Source organism: Lygodium microphyllum, chromosome 24 (assembly GCF_053477565.2).
Source record: "Lygodium microphyllum isolate KBCC chromosome 24, Lygodium_microphyllum_v1.1.10, whole genome shotgun sequence".
In the NCBI taxonomy this organism is placed as follows: domain Eukaryota; kingdom Viridiplantae; phylum Streptophyta; class Polypodiopsida; order Schizaeales; family Lygodiaceae; genus Lygodium; species Lygodium microphyllum.
In genome coordinates, this window is record NC_141158.1 from 18,309,922 (window position 1) to 18,328,460 (window position 18,539).

Consider the following 18,539-nt stretch of genomic DNA (forward strand, 5'->3'; position numbering starts at 1 on the left):
GACTACAAACGACTCAGGACAGTCGAATCGTGTGGCAGGCGAACTGCAGGCGGACACTCGAGTAAAGGCGACGCACAGAGGAACAGCGCCTGGGCAGGGCGAGTGCAGGTACAGGTGGCGTCTGGGCAGGGCAGTGTTGCGCGCCGTCTGTTGGAGCTGCGCGCAGGGCAGATGCAGAACAGAGGTGGCTCGAGTGCGGTCAGGACTGCACGTTGCAAGCAGAAGCTGAGCTCAGAGCTGAGCTCTGATACCAAATGTCAGATGGGAGAGGATCGAGGTGCAGCTGAAGTGCAGTAGACAGTGTGAGAGTGAGAGACAGAGTTGAGCACGACACCCAATGCAATAGTACTGAATAGAGTGTAAGATGAAAGTACAAATGATAACCCTTATACCTTAGGGTTATAAGGGGCTGTTCACACCCGAACACAGTAAGTGCCCGTAAGTGTGCACCACAAGCACATACAAAATAGTACACATAATCTGGGGGAAAAAACCTCTCCTACCGAGAGTAAAAAGTGCCCCAGTGTCCTAGTGATCACCCGCACACTCCCATATGAGCGTAGGCGTAAGTAAGGCGTGTGAGATACCCAACACTGCTGAATCCAAGTCTTGGAGCTTTCAATTTCTGGCACGCTTTCCAAGGCTATTGCTAAACCCTAATTTTTGCTGCTGCAGATTAGGGTTTACACCAAAAAAATCTGAATTTTCTCAACCTCCAAAGGGTCCAAATGCTGAGATCTTCGGAGCAAAGCTATGAAATGGCTGGAAGATGAGAGGGAAAGCTATAGAGAGAGAAAATTCAGAGTTTTGTCGCGAAGAATGACTAAAAATCAGTCAAATGCAGCTACTGCCCTACCACAACAGCTTGCAGTTGCAAAGAACTAAAGAAAATCAGTCATTTACTACTGCTACCCTATCTCAACAGCTTGTAGATGCTGTCTCCTACTGTTGATTGGTCTTCTCCTGCCCTTGGCAACCTCAGAAGGTCCTCTAATGGCTGCAAATCAGACCAACAACCTCTCCTCCCTCTCTCTTGCAAGCTGAATTTATAAAAATGCCTCTCTCCAACCTCTAAAGACGTTTTGTAGTCTTGCATGGGCATTTTTGACAAGTGGCAGCCTTCCCAAATGGTTTTTTCAACATTTTCTATAATTAAATATTAACTTTCAACCTTTAAATACTGAAAATTAATCTAATAATTATTTCGGTGCCTTGAAAAATAATGTGATTGGCCAATAATTAAATTGGCTAGGCAACTTCCATTCCGGAGTGTCTCTGTGCCATCTTTGACTATCAGATTGGCGTTAGGTACTTCTCTAGTATCACCAACTGACACTTATGGCCAAATGGATGACGTAGGCCAACAACTGGCACCAAATACCACCAAGTACCTGTGTGGCATAACTTATAACAACTTTTGCCTTTGATATCCCGTGATTTCTTAAAGTCCTGGACTCGTAAATTTACTTTAACCCCAATTGCACCTCACATGTGCAACATTTACTTAATCATGTGATTAAAAATTAATCCACATGTTAAGAGAGGTTTCAAAAATAGGTTTCAAAAATACATGTCCTCATGAAAGGTACTAGGAGAGCTTAGGTTATTGTAACTCCATCAATATGTGGTTCTAAGGAAAGCTATTTCTATTGGTTGTCCAAACGTACCCACAATTTGCTGAAATCCCAATCATGTAAAGCTTTCACCACCCTTGGTTCATGGCCTCCCAACTAGAATTGGGTAAAATCCTTTTGCCCGAGACAAGCTACCACCACAAATTCATACTAGCTCAATACCGTCATTCCATCTATCACAAGGAGTTTCACTTCTCTTTGATTAGCCACCCTGATTGAGAAGGATATGAGTTGTGATATAAATAAATCTCAGCGCTTTAGAGGACTCTCTAGCAGATAATTTACACCTCATCTACCATCCACTATGGCTCCATCGATAGTGTAATTCTTGATTCTTAGTTTAGTGGACATACCCAAAAGAGGTTGAGGTCACCCCTTGTTGTGCTAAGAATTGCTCTTAGTCACTTAAATAGCCCCAAAACATGCTTATTTTACGCTTATTTTAGCCGAATCTCTAAAACGGGGAGCGGATCGAGAGAGTTAAGTGGAAGAGGATCTAGAACCCTAATTTTCTATAAATTGGTAGTCAGCCCTCCACTCCTCTCTATCTCGTTTTTGCAGGTTTCAGGTGTTACTAGCTTGCTGCCCACACCCGGGTCACGGAGGACATCTCAGCCCTTGCTGTCCATCATTGTTCCCTACAATCTGGTGCCTGTTTCCAGCCCTCCATACGCTGATTGCTGCTGTTTCTGCCTGGCGACTAACTGTTGGTCACCTGTCAGCTGTCGTCTGCAGTTTTCTCTCTTCTGCAGACTCCGTTTTTAGTCTTTCTCTCTCCTCTAGGCTATCCTGCCTGCGTTTTTAATCTTTCTCTCTCCTGCAGGCTCTATTTTTAGTCTTTCTCTCTCCTGCAAGCTATCCTGTCTGCGTTTTTAGTCTTTCTCTCGCCTGCTATCTACGTTTTTAGTCTTTCTCTCTTCTCACTGCTGTCTACATCAAACCCAGCTTCTCACTGCTGCGTTTGCTGGTGTTCGACATCCGGAGGTTGCCTTGCTATGATTCGGGATCCATTCGAAGTACGACACACTCTCCAGCTCATTACCCCTGCCCTAATCCTTGAGATACAGGAGTTCGAGGTTTAGTATTCATTGAGTGCATAGTGTATTTGCTGCATGAGCATCGTATTATTAGTAGTCATATCATTTCATTTGTTAACTGTGTTCATTGTCTCTGAGTTATCCTAACCCTAACCCTAACTGTATTCTTTTATCAGTCTGTGCTTTGTCGTACGGTTTCTGTTTATGCTTCTATGTTAGGATATTTTCTTTACACTCCTCAACACTGGCTTCAATTTTATAACCCCCTAGGCCCTAAGTGGCCTTTACCAGTCCATTTGTTTGTTTTGATGAATCAGATGTAGCTGTAGGAGTTGTTTGATGCATTGAAAAAGTTAAGGAGTGATATAGACCTATCTATTATGCTAGCCAAACATTAAGCCCTACTAAAAGAATTTGTTATGGAGAGGGAAGCTATTAGACCCAAAGCTTGAGCCCTATTGAAAAGAATTTATGTTATAGAGAGGGAAGCATTAGGGATGACTTCTGCATTGTATGCATAAAGTTTAAGGTGATGGATCAAAGACTACAAGAATTACTAAATATAAGGTCGTGATTGAGGGCATAACTTATAATCACCAACTCTATACATGCCATTGAGCATCTAGCTAAGCATCACACAATGTTCTAAGACTTTGCTACATTTCTTCAATAGATATGCAATAACAACCAAGACTTGATGGCACCTTCAAACTCAAGATGCAACATGGCAATGAGAGTACATAATAAAACAAGCTCTAGGCTCTTTGCATTCCCATAAAAAGAAGCATAATCTAGAAGCATGCGTTACATCACATGGAGTATGCTTTTCCCCTCGTAAATAGAAAAACTCATTCTTGGTGTCTGGCAAAAAGTGGCTCTCCTCTTTTTCTTCTCTTCTTATTGTTATTGCTTGTACTTTGAGAGAGTGAGGCAGTGTGAGAGAGTGAGGGAGTGTGTGTGAGGGTGAGGGACTATGGTGGAGAAGCTCTCCATCTTCTCCTATCTTCTTCTTCTTCCCTTCTTCATCTTATCTCTTGTCTCGCATAGCTATGGAGCATGAAGCTTGAAGGTGCAGGATTGAGGTTGCTTGAGCTCGCATCTCGGATCATGGAGCTATTGAAAGGTTTGAGAGAGAAGGGTACTCAAAAGATAAAGAGAGCTAGTGCACTCCTAATAATGCTACATTTGATCTCCAAGCTACACTAATGAACCCTCACATGTGTGGTGGTTACACCTACTTTCTACTTCATGTGTATGAGTTATGTGAAGGTACAAAATGTGGTATGGGAGCTCCACCTAGGAGCCTAATACTTGATACCAAAGCTAACATTCCAACGGCACAAAACTTAGAATCAAAGGTTCAATTCACGAGCATGATCTTACATCAATTGCATGTCTCATCACTAAGAATTTGGAGATATAAAATTCTCTTTGTTGTCATTTCCCAATTTCGTCCCCTTACAATCATTCTATGTATTTGTTTCTACTTTCTGCTGCATGTGTATGAGTCAAATGCACGTACAAAATGTTGTATGGGGACTCCACTTAGGACACTAAGACTTGGTATCAAAGTTCACATTCTAGCAATCTCAAAGGTTGCATTCCAGCAGCATGTTTTTTGTTTTGTCCCTTGCATTGGGCCAAGGAAGGGGGTGTTTGTTGTGGGTGCACATTGTTATCACCTCCATTGTGTCACTAGGGTTAGGTTGGGAGCCGCATATTGTTCCCATCTCCATTGGTGTGTCTAAAATAGCACTAAGAGGGAGTATGAAGATATCAAATTCGTTTTGTTCATGTTCCCACTTTTATCTCTTTACAATGAGTGCCCTAATCTAGAGGTCCAACACTTATATTCAGCACTATTGTGCATTCACTTTGTCTAGGCATTGTACAATGCTTAATCTTTGTATTCAAGTTTTGAATCCATCAATTATTTGTGAAATCCTATGAGAAGAATTTTATTTTGCAGTTGCTTTCATCCATCATGTAACCTCATGATGTAAATAGTTTGACATCCAACACATGTCAGAACTTTTTGTCTTTTGAAAGATTCTATACATATTCATAAAAGATTAAAATGTAAGAAAGTTCTTTTGTGTTTCTTAATCCATCTTTATCCACCTGATGGCCAGCCTAATGCCTTGTGCTTCTTCCAAAGCTAAAGCAAGTTGTAAAGACTGAGCAGAAAAGCACATTGAACTTTACCTCTTTATTGCATTGTTCAATTTTCATAGTGCCTTCTTGAATTTGTCTTTTGAGAGCATCAATATCCAGCTACAAAAAAAAGTATTTGATTTTTTCTGTCAAACACCTTCATAAAGCTCATTCTTTATTACTTTTGAGAAAAAACCTTCACAAAACCCCAGTTACACAAAGAGGTCTGTATGATGCACCAAGTTCCTAATGTTAGATGCAAAGAATACAAAACTAAGGGTGTTATAATAAAATGTCAACCATTTTCTTTGATAAGGATTGTTGTTGAAAAAGTAACTCAGAGGAAAGAATTTTCAATCAAATATGATATTTTGCACATCTTAAAAATAAACTTCATGACTGTTGAGATATTCAAACATGCCTTGTAGTTCTTGGATGAGGCTGACTTGTATGAACATCTATTAGGCAAATGTCTAGCCACACTATGTGTGAATGCACTCCTACGAGATGGGGTCATCTATGGGAATACAGGGCTTTTTCTCCCACATGCCACCTTTCCACCTACTTACCACTTTCCATCACATACCATCTAAAACCACTTTGAACTTGCCTATATAAGAGGCATTGCTCTTGATGATGATAATATTATATATTCTCGTGCCTCTTCACTTTTCCTCTCAACACTTGTGTCAACTATCTCGAACTTAATCTTGTTTATGAGCCTGCAAGCCTTCCATTGCCTACCATCTCAACCTATCTGACCTTGTTTCTTTCTACTCTAGTTTATGAGCCACCAGAGCTTCCATTGTATACTCCCTCAATCTATACATCTTTCTTTCTTTCCTTCTCCGAATCACAACTTGGTATTACAGAAAACCAAATTAGTCTCTCATTTTAAATTCTTGATCCAGCACTCATTTTAGAAATTAGAATAATGCAAAAAAAACCAAAGAAAAAAGACATGGAGATGATGCTGAATACATAACAACAAAAGAGATAAAATGAATCGGAAAACAATCCAACCGATCAAGAAATCCAACTTTGAGTCACATATGGTCTAGCACTATGGCCAGCTGGACTGGCTGTTTACTCAGCCCTTGTATTGACTTCATATTCCAATGTACCTATACAAGGCTTATTTTGTACTTTGTATTTTTACTGGAGGAAGGGTTTTTCCTGAGGTATTGTCAAAAGACGTTTCTTGTCTTTGAACCAAAAAAAAAAAAAAGCAACGATCAAGAAATACATGCAGCAGCCATGCATCTCCTCTCCTTCCACACAAGCGAAGCAGCTGTGATATGAAGTGTCAACGTGTCCCATGCCACACATGGAACACACTGACATCTCCTCTCCTTCCACACATGCAAAGCAGCTGTGATATGAAGTCTCAGTGTGTCCCATGCCCACCCCTCTATATATAGCCACACGTATCAAAGAACATGCCTAAGCCCTAGATGGAATCTGGATTAGGTTCCATATGACAGATGGATGAACCTTCCACGAGTGTTTACCTTGCAGTGGAGGGATTAACAATCTGAGGTAGTTGTAGAGGTGTTCATTCAGGATGGGAGGATTTAGCCTTCTATGAGCAATGTGCTGTGTTAACTACTTTGTGTTACTACCTAGTGGAAGCACAAGAAACATACGCATGATAAATAATTTTTTTTAAAACACTGGGTCTAACCTTAAGCTGAAGCATTTGAGGAGCAAGGGCTGCAGCATGCTCTTCTTCTATCTCTTTAATCTTCCTCTCAAAATCTTCTTGTGTCTTCCGCAAATCAGCTTCCTCCGAACCTAAGGCTTGTTCTCTCTCCCTTTAACCATATTACTAGGATAAATGAGAAAATCTTGTGATGCTAAGTGCTTTCTACGTGCTTGTATTGCCAAAAAGCAGTGCAGGAGACCCAAAACAAAGAGCAATGCATCAATGTAGAACTAGTCTAGGTTTTATAACAAGGGGCTAAGGTGGAATGATGGGGTAAATAATTTCTTATTTTATGAGACTATGGTGTAGAAGTACTGATTTAAGCAGATTCACCTGCAAAGAAGGGCTTCATTATCAGCTGTTTCAGCATCCTCCCGAAGCAAGTCCAAAGTTGTCTCATCCTCTGCTTGCATCTGCATCTCTTTTTTGTATGCCTCTATCTCTGCCTAAAATTGAGAGACATTGTGTTTAAGATCACCATTGAGAGGTCCTTGAATGGGAGTATAGAGTCGAGCATATTCATTGACTATATCAGTAACATAGAATTCAAAGAATGTTATTTCCAAAAATATTAACTGGATTTGTGAATTCTCTACCTGCAGGCACAAATTCAGATCAAGGCTATCATTTGTGAGCTTTCGCCTTACTGCCTTACTTTTGGAGAGAGCAGTGTGTAAATCTTCTATTCTGTGAACGAAAGTATAATAAACTTTCAACAATTTGCTATAAGTTCTTCCCTCCCCCCCCCCCCCCCCCCCCCCCGCCCCAACCAAGCATGCCCCTCCATTCCGATACCCTACCTCAACCCCCCTGCCCCTGCTCTCTCTCTCTTTTTTGAAGGAAGATGTTTGAATTAATGGATTGGATTTTTTACAAAGGGCCTTCTGGCCAACCAAGTGGACTCAAAGACAAGTAGAAAACACAAGGTTTCTACAATAAAAAAAGAAGAGGATCACAAAGCAGGCACGGCTGAGTGGTAAGAATGATATGCATCTATGGAGCAGCCTCCTCTATAAGGATCACACCAACAAAAACCATGTAACTAACATGCCATAATAACAACCCTCAAACATGGCCCACGTGACATTGGATACCTCAGGCCAACTCAAAAATAAATGCATTTCATATCAGCTAGATGTGCCAAAGACCAGTCCAATGAAAACAATGAAAAGGACGAGGATGCTCTAGCTATACAGTGGTCATGGAAGGCACATTGCTCAAACTCAAGAACAGATAATTGTACTCTGAACTAGAAGCTGCCTTTAGAAACTATATCTTTGACGCAATATTAATAAGTTTGCAGCACATGTTGCATGCTTATGGCCCATAAATTGTAAAGAAGTATGGTTCTTTTTAGATGTTGAGAACTGAAGGTATGGAAAAGACACACTACCACATTCAAGGTGGATATTTCAAGAACATGTGCCAAAGTAAGAGTCCAAAACATCAAAGGTGGCGAAGCACTTCTATAGTGACTACACATAAATTGTGGTGCATGATGAGATGAAGGGAAGGACCTAAATGGCTCGCATATCATCCACTTTCTACCAATTTTTATAGTTGCCTTAACAGTCTGCAATTAGTAATTGACAAAGGAAGCAGTGATCCTGAAGACAGAAGTTTCCACATTTTTTACTAGAAAACGGTCATTTTCAGTGACTGCAGTAACCATTGAAAACTTGCAATATACAACCAAGTCCCTGACTGCAAATCAGAACACTTCTGCATAAAAATCCTATCCAAAGTAAAGAGATGGAAAAGGATTGGATGCTCCTCTTCCAAGTTCCTTGCATGCAATCCCACCAAAGATAGAGATAAACCCAACATATTGGGAGCCATGCACTCGTATCCACGCATACAGTAAATGAAAAGCCCATGCCGATTTTCCTTTCCTTAGAAGATCACTAGAATGAGTGCCCCCATCGATGCTGTCCAAAGAGACACCTTACCTTGGAAAGGGGCTTCAGATGTGGAGTTGCTCGTAAGAATGGCCTTGCAACAAGTTGGTCTGTAATAATTTCATACTATTTGCCATTGCTTCCATGGTCATTGTCTACTTTGCAGGAAATTGCTCAGTATATTCATTTTATGCTCTGGAAAAGGGCTTTGCACAATCCAGCGTTTCTGGATCTCTTGGAATCATATCTATGCATTTAAATGAATGGGGAGTGGAGCTATCTTAGATATGGAGACTCACCAATTGGTCTTTGTTTGAGGCTATGTGTTGGTCAACAGCCTTGGGCTCTATTGCAAGACTCTTTCTTGAAGACCGGAGTATCTTGCATGGAAATATGTAGATTCAAGCCTCCTAGTGGCATGCTATTAATGTTGATCAATCTATTTGTCTCAAATCCTTAATCGATCTCCCACTTCAGCCGCCGTTGACAGGATGACACCTTTTGAGGCTTACTTGGGGACTAAGCCTGATGTCTCTTATTTCAAGATCTTTGGGTGTGACACTTATGTGCACATTCCGAAGACGCAACGTGATAAGTTCGAGGCGGCTTCCCGAAGATAGTTTTTTGTTGGCTATAGCTCCCAGTCCCAAGGTTATCGTTTGTTTGATCCCGTTAAGCGAGATGTCTACACGAGCCGAGATATGTGGTTCGTGGAAGTTCCGGTCACAGAGGGGGGTGAGGAGCATGCCGTCCTTGGAGATCCATGAGAGAGTTGGGCTCCCGAGACAGTTTCTTTGAAGCTAGAGCCTCTTGATGGAGATTTTTCTTCAGATTCACAGTCTTCTCTTCCACCGGCCACCCCCGAGGAGCTTCCGCCAGTGGATGTTCCTAAGTATTCAGCAGATGGAGAGCAACGGGGAGAGATTCGTCTTCCTCCTCGTTGGGCCCATGACACCCTCCGAGATTTAGGGATCGAGGGGTCCCTGAGGAGTGGGGGCCGCAAGATGGATCGTGGAGGTCACGAAGGACCCATTCATATTCTTCGGAGCTTGTTTGCTCCAACTATTGTTTCCTGACCCGTGTTATGCAGGATCGAGAGCCCACTTCAGTGAAGGAGGCTTTGCAGTCTGATCATTGGTGGAAGGCCATGGAAGCCGAGTTGAAGGCTATTGAGAGGAATGGCACTTGGTCTCTTGTGCCTCGTCCCTCTCACAAGAACGTGATTGGTGTCAAGTGGGTCTTCAAGACCAAGTACCATAGCGATGGTTCTTTGGACAAGCACAAGGCTCGCCTTGTTGCTAAAGGTTTTGCTCAATGACTAGGCATTGATTTCCACGATACTTTTGCCCCCACTGCTCGTATGGCGACTATTCGCATTGTTCGTGCCTTGGCTAGCCATAGGAGATGTCCTACTTATCAATTGGATGTGAAGTTTGCCTTTCTGAATGGTGACTTGCAGGAGGAGATCTATGTTGACCAACCTCCTGTGAGAGTGCGCAACGGAAGAAGAAACATGAACACAGAGGAGAGAAAGAGAGAAAGCAGAGAATGAAGGAAGAAAATCTGCACTGACTGAAATGAATGCTGAATGCACTGAAATGGACTGATCAGTCCCTGCACGCAGCCCGAAGCGTCAGTGAGGGCACCACATCAGGCTGGAAACAAAGGTAGAACCAATGCTGGAGTGGGAGAGGAGAGAGACTGTGCTGAACCTGCAAAAAACAATGTGTATGGCTGATGGGGGGGGCTGCTATATATAGCCCCCCAGCCATAAAACTGGCCGACTGGCCAAAATCTGGCCGACTTGGCCAAAACTGGCGGACTGCACCAAAAAGCAGCCACTAAAGGCTGACTGCCACAAAAAACAGCAACACCTAAACTGACAGAGCTCCTCTGTCTCCTACTAGACTCTGACAAGAGCTCACAACCAGGAGATGACAGACTGACACTGAAATAGAGCAGGCTAACATCCCCTCTCAGATCCTGGGAGGGTCTGAAGACCTAACAACCGCATGTGACGAAGCAAAGAAGCCTGAGGCAAAGGCTTCGTGGAGAGATCAGCCGCATTTTCCGCCGTGGGACAATAGGCCACTGCCAGCTTTGAATCCACGATCCGCTCTCGAACATAGTGGTACTGAACCTCAATGTGCTTCGTGCGAGCATGAAACACCGGGTTCTTTGCCAAAGCAAGGGCACTCGGGTTGTCCACGCGCAGCTCCATAGGTCCTGTCGGGGAAAAGCCAATCTCCGCCATCAAGCGACGGAGCCAAACGGCCTCCATAGCGGTCAAATATAAGGCCCGATACTCAGCCTCTGTAGAAGAAAGTGGCACAGTAGGCTGCTTCTTGCTGCTCCAAGAGACCACCAAAGCCAAGGGTGGAAGCATAACCTATAGTGGATCGTCGCGAATCCACATCACCTGCCTAGTCAGAATCACTCCATCCAGAAAGAGTGATCCCATCTCCATACATGATCCCGTAGGATCGAGTCCCCTGTAAATACCGAAGAACACGCAAAGCAGCCCTCCAGTGGTCCTGGGTAGGAGTCTTCATAAAAGAAGACAACAAAGCCACCACAAAAGAGATATCCAGCCGAGTGTGAAGAAGCCAGATAAGTGAACCAACAAGGCACCTATAACGGGTGGCATCAAAAAGGGGAATGCCATCTGCCAAAAGTTTGGACTCAGGGTCCATGGGGCATGAAATAGGCCGACTCTCGGCCATACCAAACTCCGAAAGAAGCTCAGAGATGTACCGGTGCTGCGAGATAAAGATGCCCTGTGCCATCTGATAGATCTCTAGTCCTAGAAAGAAGTGAAGGATCCCTAGATCCGTCATGTCAAACTCCTGTCGTAGAATAGACCAAGTATCCTCCACCGGCGGAGTGTCGCTCCCTGTAATAATAAGATCATCTACATACAAGATAAGCAAAACACAAAGAGAACCCGCAACCCTAAAGTAGAGGTTGGGGTCATGATCGGAGCATTGAAAACCACTCTGAAGAAAGAAACGGTCAATCCACTGGTACCATGCACGAGGAGCCTGCTTCAGGCCATAAAGGGCCTTCCGCAGCTTGTAGACATGATCCTCCTTCCCCTGCACAAGAAAAAAGGGAGGCTGTGAAACATAGATCTCCTCTTCAAGGATGCCATTTAGAAAGGCTGACATGACGTCCGTCTGATAACAGGCCAACGGTGGTGAGCGGCAAGAGCCAAAATAACTCGAATGGTAGACATCCGAGCTGTAGGAGCAAAAGTCTCAAAGTAATCCAAACCTGCTCTCTCTGCAAAACCCTTGGCAACAAGCCTAGCTTTATGCTTGTTCAAGGAGCCATCTGCAAGATACTTGGTCTTAAAGACCCATTTCACACCTATCACCTTCCGTTTCTTGGGACGTGGTACAAGCTCCCAAGTATGGTTCTGCTCGATGGAATCGAGCTCTGCCTGCATAGCCTGTCGCCAAATATCCTGTGCAAGAGCCTTCTCCATTGTGGAAGGCTCAGAAGCCTGAAGAATCTGTGACATAAGAGCATAGTTCACACAAAGTGAACTATCCCGCTGGGCCTGTAAGCGGGCTGATCTGCGTGGACCTATAGAAGAAGCAGGAAAGTGAGTAACACCTGAATCCTGCATAAGCCGGCGATACCACAAAGGAATCCTAAGAGACTCCTCCTGCTGCAAGGGAGACCGAGTAGCCTTCGGAACCTGTAAAGCACCTGTCTCAAAAAGGGACTCCCCCGCACCAAGATAAGGTAGTTCCTCCTCATCTGAAGAGGCTGAAGGGGTGGAAGTACTCGAAGAAGAAGGAGTCACATCCGCCAAAGGGGGAGGGGAAGCCGAAGTAGGAGGAGGAATGGGAGGGGGAGGAGCCGAAGAAGAAGGGGGGGTGCTAAGAGGTATCCTGGAAGGAAGTGAAGGGAGAGAAGGTGGGAGAGGGTCCATCGATGTCGAAGAAGCACCTCGAAGAGAACCATCAATCGGATCCTCAGAGGCCGAAGCCTCATCGAAGATCACATCCCTACTCACCTCAATCTTCCGTGTAGTCGGGTCGTAGAGCCGATATCCCTTCGTGGTCGTGCTATAGCCCACGAAGATAAGCTGTCTCGACTTAGAGTCGAGCTTTGTCTTCCTCTTCTTCTTGTCCATATGGACAAAAGCAGCACAGCCAAAGATGCAAAAGTGGGACACGGAAAGCTTTCTCCCAAAGAAAGCCTCATAAGGAGTCATGTCCTGCAATGCCGAAGTCGGAGAGCGGTTGCTAATATGCACCGTTGTAGCCACTGCCTCACCCCAAAGGAAATGAGGAGGACTCCGATGCTCCAGCATGGATCGGGCCTTCTCCACCATGGTCCGATTCGCACGCTCCACAACACCATTCTCAGATGGTGTATTCGGATGTGAATACTCCACCCAAATGCCGTGATCCCTGCAAAACTGAGAGAAAAGGTGAGAAGTGAACTCGCCACCGTGATCAGCTCGTACACCACAAACTTTGTAAGTTTTTTGTGTCTCCACAAACACCTTCCACTTGCAGAAACAGGAGTACGTCTCGCTCTTGTACTCCAAGAAATAAGGCCACACATAACGACTGAAGTCATCCACAATCAGCATCAAATACTTGGCCTTCCCAAGGGAGGCCGTGCCCATAGGTCCACCAAGGTCGGTGTGAACCAACTCAAGTGGAGAAGAAGCCCTCCTGGAAGCAACCTATGGGTGAGGCTGCCTATGCTGCTTGCCCCTCAAGCAGTTGGGGCATAAAGTATGGAGAGGAGGGAAATTGGGAAGTCCCTCCACCATCTTCCTTCGAGAGGCCCGTCGAATAGAATCAAGGTTCAGATGCCCATAACGAGCATGCCAAAGCAGCCCAAGCTCGTGGGAAGCCCTCGCAGCCAAGGCTATGAGCTGGTAGAGCCCACCCTCCTAAGTACCTGTCCAAAGAGCATCACCTGTAGAAGCATCCTCCACTGTGACTGTATCCTGCGTAAAGATGACTCGGGTACATGGCTGAGTAAGACCATGCATAAACAATAGGTTAAAACCCAAATCAGGTACATAAAGAACTTTGGCGGAAGAAGACCGCCTGTCAGAAAACATAGGTAAAGTCCCCACACCTTGAACAGGAACTGTAGAGTTGTCACCAATGGTGACAGTGCCCCCTCTCGAACGAAGATCCTGAAGCCAATCCTGTCTAAAGGTCATATGAGAAGATACTCTACTATCTACGAGCCAAGGCTTCTCCTGAGTGGTAGAAGCTAGGGTTGTATCCTCCTCAACAAAGACATGCACAAAAGCAGACTGTCGTGGCTGGGGCCGCCTTGGAGTCCTTCTCCTTGGGCTTCAGATGGGGGTACTTTTGCCAACACTTCTCCTCGGGATGAGTGCCCTTCCCACAGTGTGGGCAATTGGGCTTCTTCTCCTTCACATCCTTCTTGTCCTCCTCCTTGTCCTTGGCCTTCTCCTTCTATTGCTTCTTCTTCTTGCCGCCACTGGTACCTGCAGTAAAAGCCTTGGTGGAGCCACTGGCACCCACCTCTCTGAGACCCTCGTCATGCTCCAAGACAAGCGGGGAAAGTTCCTCCCATAGAAGTTTCTCGCGGGTCCTCGAAGTGATGAGGCTGGTGTAGAAGACATCATACTGGGGAGATGGCAGCTGAGTCAAGAGAATCATCGCCATATCCTCGGATGAAATCACCCGACCAAGAGAGGCTAGCTCGCCTCGCGTGTCCTCCATCTTCATGATGTGCTCCTTCATGGAAGAAGAATCATCAAGACTGAGCATCCGCAACTTCTTCTCCAAAGAAATCTTGTGGGCGAACGTCTTATGCTGGTACAAAGACACAAGCTTCTTCCACACTTCCACCGCCGTATTTAACCTGTGAACATGAACAAGAACCAAGTCGTGAAGACTCATAAAGAGAAAGGAACGGGCTCTAGAGTTGAGCCTATCCCACAAGGCTGCACGGTCCATAGAACCTCCATCGAACGAATCCACAGGAGGGACGGTCGATGGGTGAAGAAACAAGCTCCCATAGGTCGAATGTATCGAGGATGCACTCCACCTTGCACGACCAGAGGGAATAGTTGGAACCATCCAACTTGTCTTCCTTCGGAAAGAAAGGGAGTATGGGCACTTGTATCGAGAGAATCAAGGAAGGAATCCGAACATCTGAAGCAGTCTTCACCGATGGAACCTTCACTGTAGATGGAACCCTTTGAGATGCATGGACTGAAGAAGGACGGGTACGAGGAGACTCCTCCCGTCGTCGATCATGAAACTCCTGATAATCCCGTCTCCACTCAGAGGAATGATGTGAAAGTAGCTCATCCTCTGAGTCGTCAAAACCTGAAAACTGATAAGACATCTTCCAAATCTGCAAACACTAAATACACCAAAGAAATCTTTGTCGATGCCGAAGGATGACCAGCAAAAGGGTCACCAACCACCAAAACGCAAGCTGTGGAGGCCTACAAACACTTGGAGCTGCAAAACGCAATGATGTCTAATGAAGATCACCTAGACAGAAACTGCCGAGCACAAAACGCAGCCTAGGAGACTGGTGCCTACAAGAAAAGGGCCCACAGAAGGTGGAACGACCTCCAGAACAGCAAAACGCAGCCTGGAGTAGTGTTGCCCAGCTGTAGGGATGGCCACCTGGCAAAAAAGGCACCCAGGAGAGGAGTGTTGATGATGTGGCAGCCTCAAAAACAGCCGCCTGCAGCAAACGCAAGAGTTGGAGCCGCTAGTATGAACCGCCTTGGCTGTTGGGAAGGAATCGACAGCAGTAGAAGAAGGGGATGGTGTCTCTCCGTTGGGGAAGATCCTCCGTGCTCTCAGTTAGGCGATGATACCATGTGAGAGTGCGCAACGGAAGAAGAAACACGAACACAGAGGAGAGAGAGAGAGAGAAAGCAGAGAATGAAGGAAGAAAATCTGCACTGACTGAAATGAATGCTGAATACACTGAAATGGACTGATCAGTCCCTGCATGCAGCCTGAAGCATTAGTGAGGGCACCAGATCAGGCTGGAAACAAAGGCAGAACCAATGCCGGAGTGGGAGAGGAGAGAGACTGTGCTGAACCTGCGAAAAACAATGTGTATGGCTGATGGGGGGGGCTGCTATATGTAGCCCCCCAGCCATAAAACTGGCCGACTAGCCAAAATCTGGCTGACTTGGCCAAAACTGGCCGACTGCACCAAAAAGCAGCCACTAAAGGCTGACTGCCACAAAAAACAGCAACACCTAAACTGACATAGCTCCTCTATCTCCTGCCAGACTCTGACAGGAGCTCACAACCAGGAGATGACAGACTGACACTGAAATAGAGCAGGCTAACACCTCCTGCCTTCGGATCCTCGGATGGGAAAGTTTACAGGTTGAAGAAGTCCTTGTATGGCCTCAAGCAAGCTCCGCGCGCATGGAAAAAGAAGATTGACTTGTTTCTTCAATCGAAGTTGGGATATCGGCGTTTCAAGGCCGATCCGTAGCTTTATCTGCACACTTCCGAGGTTGGTCGTGTGGTGTTCGTGTTATATGTTGATGATTTGATTTTGACAGGGGATCATGCACAAAAGGTCTGAGAGACCAAGACAGCTTTACATCAGGCATTCGAGATGACGGATTTGGGACTTCATTTCTTCTTGGGTCATGAGATTTATCAGTCTCAGAGGGGGATTTTCATCTCTCAGCAGAGGTACATTCAGGAGCTCTTTGTGACTTTTGAGATGGAGACTTATCGGCCCATTACTACTCCTATGGATCCGAATTGGAAGGCCACTTCACACTCAGATTCTCCCTGATGGATGCTTCACGCTACCGTCAATTGATTGGATCCTTGATTTGGCTTCTCAACACTCGTGTTGATCTTTGTTTGGCTGTGGGTCTTTTGGCAGGGAACCCAAACAGGTGCATTGGCAGGCTGCCTTGAGGATTCTTCCATATTTGAGGGGCACCTCTGACTTAGGGATTTCTTATGGCGCAGATACAGATGCTTCAGATCTGACTCTTGCAGGTTGGAGTGACTCGGATTGGGCTGGCGATGTGGACTACCGACGGTCTACTACAAGCTACTGTTTTATCTTGGGTACAGGTGTTATCTCTTGAAGTAGTAAGAAGCAACTCACGGTAGCCCTTTCTTCTACTGAGGCGGAGTATCGGGCTGCATCTTCCACCACATGTGAGGTTGTGTGGCTTCGGAGATTATTGGAGGAGCTTGGCTGCCCCCAGACTTGTCCTACTCTTTTGCGGTGCCACAATGAGAGTTGCATTGCCTTGGTACGGAATCCAGTAATCCATGCCCGGACGAAGCACATTGAGATCCAATATCACTTCATTCGGGACCCTCAGTCTGATGCCTCATCCAGGATCTGAGGGGGGGTGTTAGCTTTTGAGTCATCTCCTGGACAAGCTGTGTTAGGGTTTCTGCACAGTTAGGGTTTGGTACATCAGACAGATTACAAAGCCACGTCAGCGGTAGACAGAGTACAATGCCACGTCAGCAGCCAGCCATGTCAACAGACTGCAGAGGTGCCACGTGGCAGCCTGCAGTGCAGTCGGACAATTTTTTTGGCATTATTTTATTGCAGTCGGCTGCATTTAATGCAGTCGACCTATTTATTTTATGCCTTTTATTTCTGCTTTATATAGCAGTCCTCCAGCACATTGTTGGTACATTATTCAATGATTTCAAATTCTGATCTTGAAATCTGTTGGCTGAGACAGACTATGCTCGGGTTGACGGAGATCGAGGTCATCAAGTCGGAGACATATGCAGATATTTCCTCTGCCCCCTTGTGTATTTCTGCACTCTTATACAACATACTACACCGCAGATTTTCTGCGTTTACACTGTCTCCTTTTCTCTCTCTCTCTCTTCTCTCTGTGTTCACTCTCTCTCAGTCTTTGTCCTACGCTTCCGCATCGTTGCACTCTGACACTACCAATTGCATTACGAAGCACTTTGCATTAGCCTAGGCTGTGGAGTTCTACGTTTGTCTATGCTTTGGCGCTCTAAGTGATCAATGTGTCAAAATGTTTCACTTAGGGCACACCATCATGGAAACTGAATGCACTTTGCACCAAAAGCCATGCTTCATCCAACAAAAATGTTGTTGGCCATAAGAATTCCATACACAAGTATCATATTATTGTTAGCAGTAGAGTCATCCGCTGGACAGGCTGTGTTAGGGTTTAGTACAGCACTACAGCAGAGGGCAGAAGCCACATCAACAACAAACAGAGCACAGTTCCACATCAGCAGACTACACAGGTGCCACGTGGCAGCCTGCAGTGCAGTCGGACAGTTATTTGGCATTATTTTATTGGAGTCATTTAATGCAGCCGACCTGGTTATTTTTATGCCTTTTATTTCTGCTTTATATGGCAGTCCTCCAGCACATTCTTGAAACATTATTCAGTGATTTCAGATTCTGATCTTGAGATCTGTTGGTTGAGACAGACTGCGCTCGGGCTGACGGAGATCGAGGTCATCAAGTCGGATACATATTTCCTCTGCCCCCTTGTGTATTTCTGCACTCTTATATAGCACACTACACCGCAGATTTTCTGCATTTACGCCGTCTCCTTTTCTCTCTCTCTCCTCTCTCTATGTTCACTCTCAGTCTTTGTCCTACGCTTCCGCATTGCTGCACTTTGACATGGTATTAGAGCGGTGAAGATGGACTGACTGAGGGATGAATCTATCTGAAGAGGAGATTTCAGATCGACACAAGGCTGCGTTTCGAGGATTCGAGGGCGAGCGGGAGGGCTGCGCATCCGATCAAGGCTGAAGCGAGCATGGGCATGCAGGAAAGGAGTCTAATCGGTGAATTTGCTGCAGGTTATTGCTATTCGAAGGGGAGGAAGGTTGCGTTTGAGGCCTTCCATTGCAGATTTTACCTTTTCATCACCTTTGGCGGGTAAAGAAGGTTTGGGCAACGGAGGAATAAGCCCTGGAAGGCTGCATTTTCAGAGTTTGAGGGGGCTGATTTTGCGTTTGTGCAGGTATTGCAGGTTAACAAGTCTACAGAGACTGATTTGGAGTTCCAGACGATCATGGACAAGAAGGTGCCTGTCCTAACAGCTCTTCCATCGGATCAAAAGCTTGATGGTGAA

At 45.3% G+C, this 18,539-nt stretch overlaps 1 protein-coding gene across 3 annotated transcripts in view; it reads right to left on the bottom strand.

The window, feature by feature from the left end:
• Positions 1-18,539, bottom strand: part of LOC148014886 (uncharacterized) — a 274,224-nt gene that overhangs the window by 240,666 nt on the left and 15,019 nt on the right. For 2 of the 3 annotated variants that reach the window (XM_087665463.1, XM_087665465.1), the window contains exons 2-5: positions 7,127-7,217; positions 6,864-6,976; positions 6,510-6,639; positions 4,877-4,945 (exon numbers count right to left, since the gene is read on the bottom strand). In XM_087665463.1, the coding sequence (XP_087521589.1) occupies positions 4,877-4,945; positions 6,510-6,639; positions 6,864-6,976; positions 7,127-7,217 (403 nt within the window). The remainder of the gene's footprint in view (positions 1-4,876; positions 4,946-6,509; positions 6,640-6,863; positions 6,977-7,126; positions 7,218-18,539) is intronic. The other variant, XM_087665466.1, reaches the window with a different exon arrangement.